The sequence below is a fragment of the Hyperoodon ampullatus genome, assembly GCF_949752795.1.
Source record: "Hyperoodon ampullatus genome assembly, chromosome: 7".
In the NCBI taxonomy this organism is placed as follows: Eukaryota; Metazoa; Chordata; class Mammalia; order Artiodactyla; family Ziphiidae; genus Hyperoodon; species Hyperoodon ampullatus.
The window spans coordinates 61,440,904-61,452,995 of NC_136920.1; the positions used below are offsets into that span (position 1 = coordinate 61,440,904).

The following is a 12,092-nucleotide window of genomic DNA, read 5'->3' on the forward strand; positions in this document are numbered from 1 at the left end:
TTGTGTATAAAATGTGAACAATACAATGTACCTCACAAAATATCTAGGCATTTGTAAGAATGATATAAGTGCTGAAAAAACACTAACTGCTACTTGTGTTACTGATGTTGTCGTTGTTTTGCCTTCTCTGTAGCTTAAATATGGTTTAGTAACTAAAAAAATCTACCCTTAGAATTTAGAGCTATGCAATCTTTTTTAAAATTTATTTTATTGAAGTATACTTGATTTGCAATGTGTGTTAATTTCTGCTGTACAGAAAAGTGATTCAGCTCTACATATATATACATTCTTTTTCATATCATTTTCCATTATGATTTATCACAGGATATTGAATATAGTTCCCTGTGCTATACAGTAGGACCTTGTTGTTTATCTACTCTATATATAAGAGTTTGCATCTGCTAATCCCAAACTCCCACTCTGTCCCTCTCACACCCTCTCCCCCTTGGCAACCACAAGTCTGTACATCCTTTTCTAGCATTACTTTGGAATTACAAAACCCAGAGAACAAAGGGCCTAACATCTCAGACTGCTTGAAGTTCCCAAATGGGAAGCTGCCCACAATATTTAAGTACTTTCTCCATGAACTTATTTGAAAGAAGGAGGTATCAGTCATCTGATCTTAGTTTCTATCTTCAGGATTTGGAGAAGTCGTTCTCGGATCTGCTTGGTGGGAAAAGCATAGACAGTGGGATTGAGGATTGGAGGAATGAGGAGGTAGAAGGTGGCCAGCAAGGTGTGGATTGGAGGAGGCACCTGGTGATCAAATCGGTGAATGAGGGAAGAAACAGCAGTGGGAACATAAAAGATCAGGATAGCACAGATGTGAGAACCACACATCCCCAGGGTTTTAAGCCTGGACTCAGGAGTAGCCAGCCTCATCATAGCCCTGAAAATCATCACATAGGAGGCAGCAATGGCCACTGAGTCCAGGATCAAGATCAGAAAGCCAATGCTCAGCCCATAGATATTGTTGACCCTGCTGTCACCACATGCCAAGGTGACTACAGCCGTGTGCTCACAGGAGTGGGAGATGACATGGGCTTTGTAAAGGGTGGGCACAGGCGGATCATCAGAGGCAGGGGTCCAATGTAGGAGTACACCCCAGAAGAGGGCAGTGGCCAAACGCCCCACCATAGTATGAGTGAGCACTGTGGTATGATGGAGTGGGTCGCAGATGGCTACATAGCAGTAAAAAGCCATGGCAAAGAAGATGCCTGACTTCACTGTGGCAACATTTGAGCCAAGCAGGCATTCAAGCCAATGTCACCAGCACCAAACCAGAAGATCCCTAGCAGTTTGGGCATAGTGGATGTGGACAGAACCAGGTCAGTGATAGCCAACATGCACAGGAAGAAGTACATGGGCTGGTCCAGGCTATGCACCACCCTTACCACAGCCAGAATAGTGACATTCCCCACCATGGCCACCAGATACATGTAGCCAGAGGGGATGGAGAGCCAGATGTTCAGGGACTCCAGTCCTGGAATGCCAGTGAGCTGGAAGGAGCTGGGTGCGAGCAGACATTATGAAAAGTGAGCCTGGTTAGTTATAAATGACCCTTCTTACTTGTGCCCCAAAATTCGGTAGAACTTTTTTTCCAGAGATAAAATACAAGAATATTCTTAGGTCCCATAATAACGAATAGGATCATTGACTAGATAAGATTCTATAAACTTCCCTCGAAGTTACAGAATAATGTCACAGCATGCTATTACTGTGTTATGTCCACAAGTTTACCAAACACAAGCCAAAATACATATTTGAGTGAAATGTATGAGTATCTTTATGTCTTTCAAGGAGTAATGTTCTTGCATCAATGAAAATGACCTAAGGCGGACAGGACGCTGTAGGTTATCTCTGAGGTATTTCTCAGGATTGTATTAGCAGGATTCAGAGTGAGGGCTCCTTGATAAGAGATGCATTGATGATGAAAGATACAGTGACAGACCCCTGGGACTATCTAGACTCTATGGTAAGTCAAAGCTTAATCTTGGGGCCAGCATTAGTTATTGGATAAGCTGAAATGCTTAATCTGCAGACCAAAATCAAGGTGGATGTGGGCAGGAGAAGAAGACTTTCCAGAGGGTGGAACAAAATAATTTCTGACAGGTGAGAGTTATGACTAGAGCTCAGTTTGTGTGTCTGTCCAAAGGTAGATCCCTGCAAGGGCTTTCTGCCTTCTTGGAGACTGAATGAGGATAAGATTCCAGAAGCAGAGAGGGTTCTCCCTGGGAAGGAAAAAGATAACATTCAGTGAAGAATTGCAAGAAACCTAGATGAATATTGGGCCAAAGAAATGCCTTTACTCAGAGTCCAGAGCAGTTGGCTAAAGGGGAGATGAATATTTAGAAACAAGACATGGAAATAGTTTTGTATTTATTTTAGGGTCTAAGGGATCATAACAGAATGTGTTTCTGCATATACCAGAGGAATGCCAAGGGAAGAAGCATGTAAGAAGCTTTGTCTTCTACATCTTGAGCCTGTTGGGTTGAATATAGCAGAGCAGCCAATAGTCTGGGCTTTGGAATTTTCCAGATCTGATTTCAGATCTTGGCAGTAGAAACTTGAAGCAAATTACTTTATCCCATTAGTTAAATACAATAGACCTTATTCTACAACAAAATTAAGTAGTTTGTCCTAGAGAAGTCATGAGGATTGAATGAGAATGCAGTGTCTGAGGCACAGTAACCCTAAGCTAAACCCTAAGCTTTAGCTCTTCAGACAGTTGAGACTAATGTGTAAAACCAAAGATACATTCAGTAAACTTCGAGGAACGTTGGAATGTCTCTCTCCAGGTAGCCATGGTGCCAGGAGGATGAGAACTTGTGTAAGCTGGTTGTAGTGACTTTATCCCACAGAATTCCTCTGCTTGAGCTGGGTTTTCACTCCATCTCAAGGTTCTCATAGATGACTATGAATAAGAATAGAGAAAGTGTTGGCAGAAGCAGGAAAAAGGGAAGGTGAAAAGGCTGAGTTAATGGGGCTGGGAAGAAAAGAGTGCACAGGAACCAGCCTGTGATTGAGGTGAGGAGGTAGGGTGAGGCAAGGGGCTAGGCTGGGGGGAACCTGTCTTGGTTTCTTACCCTTTGTGCTGCTTATTCTCCATCTGTACCTCCAGATCCCTGTTGTATTTCCCCAGAAGCTGACATTTATGGGCTACTGATTTTTTTCTCCTCTGATTTCTAGGTGGGTTCAGCCAATGAGAGGCAGGAGATAAGAGGGTGAGACTAGACATCAAGAACTTATTCCCCAGTCCCTTCCTGCCAGGTGCCTTTGGCAGTATTGTGATTTTCTACCAAAGACCACAGCTCCTGAAAAGTGACCCCCTCCCTGCACTTGTGTTCTGGCAACCGCGTCTTGCCTTACCTGGTAGGCCTGAGTTAGCTGATGCTGCTCCCTGGGGTTAGTCCTGGGCCTCCACCATCCCTTGTCAGTTTCCTTAACCCTTCCCAGGCCTTTGTAGATGGTCTCTTCAGTCGCCCCCTTGACCATGCCACTTCTTCTTTGGATATATCAGACCAGATCCCAACAGTATATAGTCTTCACCAGTATCATCTCTTGAAAATCTGCCTTCTTCCTCATTAGGACACATTGGAAAGTGGACAACTTCAAAGAACTAGTTCCAAAGGCAAAAGAGTTCTAATCTCATTGTGGTCAAATGCTAAATGATCTTTACCACGATTTTTAGATTTACAATAAAAGGGGACTTGTCTACTTCACTCCTACCTCCTAATTTACTGGCTCTCATAACTTGATGTTATACCAAGCAAAGTGTAATCATGTGAAGAAATCTAGTTTCCCTCCAGAAAAGAGAGAGTCCTTAAATTGGAAAATCAGTGAGACTTGCCAAAATAATTTGTCTTCTGTTCTGATGCTTGCCCCCCTTACTGCAGTTATCTTCCTCCTATGTTAGTGGGGAAGCTGTTTGACTGTCTATCTTCCCTTCTGAAGTTATTTGAGTCCCATCACTACTGAGCCACACCCTGGGGCAGTGGTTCCTTTCTAGGTTTGAGCAGAGAAGACACATTGTAGGATGATCTCCCAGACTGAATTACATAAGAGTCTAAATCTATATCCAGTGAATTATGAGTATAAGAAATTTTTTCTCTAGAAAGTAGGCAGACCTCTACTACATCTCAGACCTTGTTAGATCCAAGCCAAATGTCCTCAGTCCTGTGAACTGGCCTCAAGCCCTGGAGAAGGTAGATTTGATTTTTATCCCTCTTTCCTTCCTCATACCTGACAACACACAGAGCTGTTTTCCTGATGGATGTTCTATCTACATTTCATCTCTTCCTCTTCCTATCCATCTCCAGGAACGTATCATGAAACTGAAAAGGGTACCTATGACTGGTGAGGTGCACTTCAGCTCCTGAATGGAGATGGGTGAGCCTTGGGGTTAGCTTTACTGACTTTTTTTTTTTTTTTTTTGCAAAAATATGGAACGCTTCACGAATTTGCGTGTCATCCTTGCGCAGGGGCCATGTTAATCTTCTCTGTATCGTTCCAATTTTAGTATATGTGCTGCCGAAGCGAGCACAGCTTTACTGACTTTTATCCTTTCCCTAATATTGTAACACTCCTTAACTTATGCCTCCCTAGTCTGAATGGCAGCCCTTACTCCTTAAACACAATAGAAGGAGGCTACAGCAGCTCCTCTTCAGTGGGGCTGTGAGTATATGCGATCAGAGCAGGACAGCTCCCACCTGAGCTATATCCAAATATATATGCGAATACAAACCACAATTCTTAGCATTTTCACCCTGCTCATTACCTTTCTACATGGCTGAATTTTTCTATTTCCCAAATGTGTCATGATCTTTTGCCTCTGATAATTACCGATGTTCTTTCCTGGTGTTGGAATAGCCTACCCATCTTCCTTTCCTGGCTAGTCCTTATACATGGCACATTGCCACTGCTTAGGTATCAACCTAAAGAGGCCTGTCTTTGTACTGTACACACATAGTACTCTGGATTGCTTGCTAACCTGCCTGTTTCCCTGAGAAGAATAAAAGTTTCATGAGAGTAGGGAGCATGTTTATCTCATTCTCTGTTGTAATACTTAAGCTAGCACAGTGCCTGGCTGTTGAAGAAGAATAAAATATATCATGCCTTTTTAAGGCACCTGGAGGTATTTTGGATGTTCCTGTATTGGCATTAGTGAACTAGAGGCCTTTTCAGCCTCCTTGTATATGGCTCTGTGTGGACTCCACCCTCTCTAAGTCTTCTTCCAAGAGAATTCCTTCCTTCTGGGTCTTAGAAACTTATATAACAGCACGATCTATTGGTTGCCCAACTTTAAGTTCTTTCTTATAGGCTGGGAACACATACTGATGACCTTTGCTCCTTTTCTAGATCCTCCTTGTAAGATGCTCTTACCTGGGATGTGTAGTGTCAGCAAGAGTGTGGGGCTCTGTAAATGCCTCTGAGGCCTGGTATGTATAAGCATTCTGCTCAGGGGTAATTCCTCTTGTAACCTTCCCACTATCTTAGTGGAGAAGGAATATAACAGTCTTTGTCCCAGAAGGATGGACACAGATTCTAACTTTGAACACAGCTATCCACAGCATGTTAGGATTGGTCCAGAGAGGTCTGTTAATTAACAGACCTGTTAATTGAGTCATGATCCCTTGGGTCCAAGTCCTGCTCTTGTTTGTTGTCTGGCCTCCCTGGAGTCTGCAGCTAGTCTAAGGACGCCAAGTAGAAATCAGAAAGGCCTTTCTAGAAGAGGGATGAAGAATCTTGGTATTAGAACTCAGCCTGGCTGTCAAACTTTAAGGAAGTTTGATACCCTTACAGCACTTGGAAGTGGTGGTAGAATCCTGAATTAACTTCAAGACAGACAAATAGCTATTACCTAAAAGTAAGATACTGCAGACTTTTCCCCTTGTTCTGGTTTACATTGTGAGGGAAGGACCCCATGGACTTGTGTGGAGCAGTGCATGTCCTTTACATCCTTCTGAACCTAAACTTCCCAACCTGAAATCCTGTTTCTTAGGAAGGGGAAAACCTGCTTTCTCAGTTTGGCTTATCCCCTGGTGTGTCCTAATGGGCTTCTCATGGGTTGTAGGGCATCACACTTTAGGACATGTGACAAGACATGGCCTTTGAAGCTCCAGTGGCTTGAGTTTGCAAGCCAGCTCAGTGACATACCTACTGTGTAACCTTGAGCAAGTTGTTTCACTTTCACTTCTTCAAGCATAAAGTGGGAATAATACCTATCTCTGGGTAGCTCTTATGATTGAGATACTATATACAAAGGGGCTAGTAAGGAAACTAACATACCAGGTGCTTAAATAGCATTGTTGTTACCATCACTGCTTTTTTGTTTCTTGGAGGGATTAAACCTCGGAGAGACATTTTTAACTGTCTCCTTCAGACCAGGAGCCAATACGGTCAGGACAGTGGCTATGAAGTAGAATCAATGAAGAAGGAATCTACCTTTTACTCTTACTCTCCTTTTAGAGGATTCTATTTCTATGGCACGTCAGGAAAAGCTAGGAACTTCTATAAGCTTGCTCTCTGCTCCCCAATCTTAAACTTTACTTTCTATGTAAAACTGCTTGTAGTTGATTTGAAATATAGTGTTATTTCTTCCAAACCTGTGCACAGGCTATGCCCTCAGCCCAGTAAAAGGAGGAATTTCATTCCATACAGATTCATATCTAGCTTTTGAAACTTTGGTTCAGTAATCTCCTTGTCCAGTTGATGAACTCTGCCTTTAGAGTCTAATAGGTGAGCTATGTATCTTTTGTACCTGACTCTCTTGCATGATATTTAGAAATAAGTATTCAATAAGTCAATGCATTTGAATTGAATCATATTATATCTTAAAGTAAGGATTCTCCCTTTAATAATTAGATTTTAAAGACCAACTCAGTACAACCTTTCTCAGCTGATGGAAAGGTACAGAAGAGCATTAGAGATAAACTTTTTCCATAGACTATATCTTAAAAATATATTAAATAAGATTTTTATTCACCTTTGGAAGCAGAGATGAATCAGAAGCAAACTTTACCTGTGATCATTCTAACACTGTCCAGGAGAGGGAATTCTGGCCCAAGGATGAGAAACCAATAGCAGACTGGGCTCTACAAAACAAAGGAAAACATCAAACTTGGTGTCACTAAATATCTTAAAAATTTTTTTTAATTTTATATTGGAGCATAGTTAATTAATAATGTGTTAGTTTCAGGTGTACAGCAAAGTGATTCAGTTATACATATATATGTATCTATTTTTTTTCAAATTCTTTTCCCATTTAGGATATTACAGGATATTGAGCAGCATTCCCTGTGCTATACAGTAGGACTTTGTTGGTTATCTTCTTTAAACATAGCAGTGTGTACATGTCAGTCCCAAACTCCCAATCTATCCCTGCCCTGCACACTTCCTCCCTGGTAACCATAAGTTTGTTCACTAAGTCTGTGAGTCTGTTTCTGTTTTGTACATAAGTTCATTTGTGTCATTGTTTTTAGATTCCACATATAAGTGACATCTTATGATATTTGTCTTGCTCTGTCTGACTTACTTTAATGTTGCTGCAAATGGCATCATTTCATTCTTTTTTTGGCTGAGTAATATTCCATTGTATATATGTACGACACTTTCTTTATGCATTCTTCTGTCAATGGACATTTAGGTTGCTTTCATGTCTTGGCTATTGTAAACAGTGCTGCAATGAACATTGGGGTGCATGTGTCCTTTTGAACCATGTTCTTCTATGGATATATGCCCAGGAGTGGGATTGCTGGATCATATGGTAACTCTATTTTTAGTTTCTTAAGGAACCTTCTTGCTGTTCTCCATAGTGGCTATACCAAGTTACGTTCCAACCAACCGTGCAAGAGGGTTCCCTTTTCTCCACACCCCCTCCGGCACTTATTGTTTGTAGATTTTTTTTTTGTAGATTTTTTGATTATGGCCATTCTGAATGGTGTGAGGTGATATCTCAATGTAGTTTTGATTTGCATTTCTCTAATAAGTAGTGATGTTGAGCATCTTTTCATGTGCCTGTTGGCCATCTGTATGTCTTCTTTGGAGAAATGTCTATTTAGGTCTTCTGCCCATTTTCTGACTGGGTTGTTTGTTTTCTTGAGCTGTTTGTAGATTTTGGAGACTAATCCCTTGTCAGTTGCAGTGTTTGCAAATATTTTCTCCCATTCTGTGGATTGTCTTTTCAAAAACAATTCCACAAAATGATATATTCAGAGATCAAAAACAACTTCTCTCTTCAACTCTTGCTGGATATCTGGGGTTCTCTGTGCCACAAAGGGTCTGATTAACTAACTTGAAATTCTTCAGGTTATCTTTATCCACACCTGTATATTGCAATATGCATCAAATCTGAGGGGTTTTCTGGTGGCCATGGGCACACCCCTTACACCTTATTGAAACTTCTGCTTCGGCACTTGCTTTCAGAGCCCTACCAGGATGCGTTCTCCACAGTGCTCTATTCAAGCCTTATCTTCTAGGTCATTCATGTCCCACCCTGGATCAATGGTGGGAATTGCATTTGCTGTTCGTGCTCAGATAGGATTGCCAGGCAGCAACATGCAGTGTATCTGCCTCTTCATTAGCCTTTTCTAGCACCATCTCTCTCTTCCTCAGTCAACAGGGTAGTTAGTACACTTTGAACATAGCCCTACTTGAGTTGTGGGTGGCAGAGATGGAGAATAAATTTCCTATCCTAGTAGGGTCATTCCAAAAAGTTGGCATATTTTTCCAATTAAACAAGTCTGATGTGAAAAGGGAGAGTGAAAATAAAGGGGGGTAGGAGAGTGTATCCACACAGATCCTGCTGCCTAATCTTGGGTATTTATTCCTCCAATGGGAATCTGCCTCAGTGGGAATTGCCCTGCCTGAACAAGAGTGGCCGAACTGGGTGCCCTGTCGGGTAGAGGAGGGAGAGACTGTCCCTCTTTCCTCCAGGTTGTTTTCTCCTCCTTCAGCTCCCACCAGAGTTGGTAGGAGTGTGTCAGCACTATGGGATCAAGGTCCCTAGCCCCTGCTTCCCCATTCTGCCCTCCATGCAACAGTGGCAGTGCTGTAGGAGCATTTATTTGTTGAATTTGTTCATCTCTCAATTCCTGAGAATTGGGTAAAACTTTTAATATCTCGTTATTGGAAGGAATTTTTTTGTATCATAATTCTGTGCATGTTACATTTTCTCTGAATAGTCCCCCTTTGATGCAACATAATAAAAGCCTGTATATAAGAAACTTCACTCCATTTTCCTCCCATTTCACAAAATAGTTCTAGTTGAAAGATGGTGTTACAATTTAGAGAGCGATTAGGGGCTCCAGATCCTAAGGAGCACTGAGGCCAAGTAGTGTTACAAGAGAACACCATCTTATTTCTTTTCATTGGTGCATAACTAAAATTCCCAATTCTTCAAAATACACCCTAGTGGGCTACAAGATGGAACAGAGCTCTGAGTACCCATTTTTAGTTGTTCACGGCTGATGCTGTCAAATATCAAGCAAGCAAGCAAATACAAGGTCTCTCAGGGTTACAGATTGCTTAGTGCAATAGGGAATAATCCCAGCAAAATCAATGCCCCATCACAGACAGAGCTAAGTGACTAAGAGAAAAATACCCTGGTGCCAGTGCCTGTGAGCTCTACTACTTACCAGGGGCATCTCAACCAGCAAGTGCTTTGTTTCCTTCACCACAAAATCAAAAGCATCATGAGCCAATGATGTCTGGTGGCAGCAAGCACTTGGGGCTGTCCATGAGGCAAAGGTGCTCAGGCATCTTCTGGACAGAACTTGAGAACCACCAATAGCCAGGGGCCAATGTGTCATGGGCAAGATGCCCACTCAGGATGGTAGTGCCTTTGTGGTCACCAAAATTGTTACCAAACGGATCTCAGTTTCACTCACCTGACACACAGCAAAGCCAATCTACTGACACTGGGTTGTGATAAAGGAAACTACAGTGTTTATTTGCGGAGCACAAAGCAAGAATAAGCAGCTAATGCTTAAAGCCCCAATCTCTCCAATGACTCTCAGGCAAGGGTTTTTAAAGAACAAAATTAAGGGTAAGTGTCTTAAGTGCATGATCAACTCATGGGTTCTTCTGACTAGTTAGGTCTTAAGCAACAAAGAGATATTTATGGGTCTTGAACATCACTCTTCTTGCTCCAAATTGATGGGGTCTCCATGGCTGTGGTCAGCATTTTCCATCTGGTGGGGTCCTGGTTTCTGCAAAATGACTGAAGTATATGCACCAGATTGTTAGCTATATCCCTTGGGGGGAAGCTAGGAGTCCTGTGACTGTTTTATGGTTGAAGTCCTGTGACCACTTTATGGTTGACTGGTTGTTCAAATTATTACTTTTCTTGCTTGACTGTTTTTCATTTTTCTGCATTTTCTCACTTCTCTAATTACTAACTGCTCAAGGCTGCTCTTTGGAATTCAGAGGCCTAGGAAGGTTTTTTTTTTTTTTTTTTCAAACAAACAGGGAGCATTGAAGAACTTGTATCTGGAAGTCCCAGGGGGTCCTGCTCAGTTTCAAATCTATAAATCTATGTCTTGATTAATCTGGCAAATCATTGCCCCTTGCATTTTCTGGTCAGAGTTTTCATTATAATCTTTGCCTTCTAGCTCTTTAAATTCTTCCAAACTGGGGTATATAGAAGAGATGTGCTTGGGGCCCTTTAGGTCTATCCAATCTCTGGTAGTGCTGCATTAACACCTTTGTTTTACTCCATCATTGTCCACTTTATTTATTCTGTTTCTCAGTCACCTAAACTTTCACTCTGCTAGAGTTCCTTGACACTCCCCTTTGTCTCTCCCCATTTTCTTAATTACTCTAATGTTCTTGGTATTGGTCAGATCCATACAAGGAAGCTGAGAGAGAAAACCATTGTTTAATTTTGTAGCAGTAAAGTTACATGAGATATATATGCAAGAAGGGCCCCTTAATTATAGCATTTACCATACCTGGCTAATGGACATATTCAGGAGGTGAATATCCTGGTCATCATAAAACCAATCCCACATGGTTTGCATGCAAATCATATCAGCTACTTCATCTGGGTGTTCCATTTTGGCATTTATAGGCGGAGTTGGGAAGTTCCCCTCCTCAGGATAAACACTCTTTATAGTAGTGGCTTTATCCAGTCCACCAAGCTGGCTGTTCCCTCAGAAATAACCTCCCATGTGTCTGGATCACAAACAGCTGTCTCATTGTTCAATAGTGAATTGCAGGTGCTGTATCAACACAAACATATGCTTCCATTCTGTAGCATTCAAATCCAAAGACACAGCCCCCTAACTGGTTGTTCTCACAATGCATTTTATTTATTGATTGATTGATTGATTGATTGCGGTACACGGGCCTCTCACTGTTGCGGCCTCTCCCGTTGCGGAGCACAGGCTCCGGACGCGCAGGCCCAGCGGCCATGGCTCACGGGCCCAGCCGCTCTGAGGCACGTGGGATCCCCCTGGACTGGGGCACGAACCTGTGTCCCCTGCATCGTCAGGCAGACCCCCAACCACTGCGCCACCAGGGAAGCCCTCACAATGCATTTTAGTAAAGATTCTTTAGTAAGCTCATTCTGATCCACAAAGTAACAGTTCTTTGACACTATATCTTCTGTTTCAGTAGTTCCTTAGTTTTTTCCTTCTAAATTGACTAGCATCATGGTGTGGTTATAGCTGGTATTTCTAACTACCTTCTTCCACTATTCGTTCTGTATTACCTTTACCTTCAGCAAGCACCTCAACTTGTCATTGTTTTTTACTTAGTAGAGTGACCCAAATCTTTATTCCTGAAGAATATGGTCGATTAGTAGTCCTGCCTGAATTGGGTTGTTGGAGTTTTCCATTGACCTTAATCACAGGGCATGGTAATACCTAAGGAATCTCCTGTATATCCAGATAACTTCTTCCTTACTTCCATTGTGATGTAGTAGACCAATTTCCCCTTGGTAGTAAAGATCAATCTTACCAGCCCACAGAGTAATTCCCTACTTTACCTTTTGATTCAGACATGAGCTCAAAGTGACTGGGTGGCAATCTTAACTTTCAGTTCAATGAAATCATTGTGTCTCCTGGTAGAAGCTTTGAAACTAAGACTTCTAG

General features: G+C 42.0%; 1 protein-coding gene across 1 annotated transcript; it reads right to left on the bottom strand.

Moving 5' to 3' along the window:
- Positions 1-612: 612 nt before the first annotated feature.
- LOC307055584 (olfactory receptor 52M1-like) lies at positions 613-3,495 on the bottom strand (the record flags this gene model as incomplete). The annotated part of the gene is given in 7 exon segments (XM_079707802.1): positions 613-1,061; positions 1,064-1,094; positions 1,096-1,235; positions 1,238-1,516; positions 1,519-1,541; positions 3,087-3,274; positions 3,370-3,495. Coding segments are annotated over 7 exon segments (1,236 nt in total).
- Positions 3,496-12,092: the final 8,597 nt, after the last annotated feature.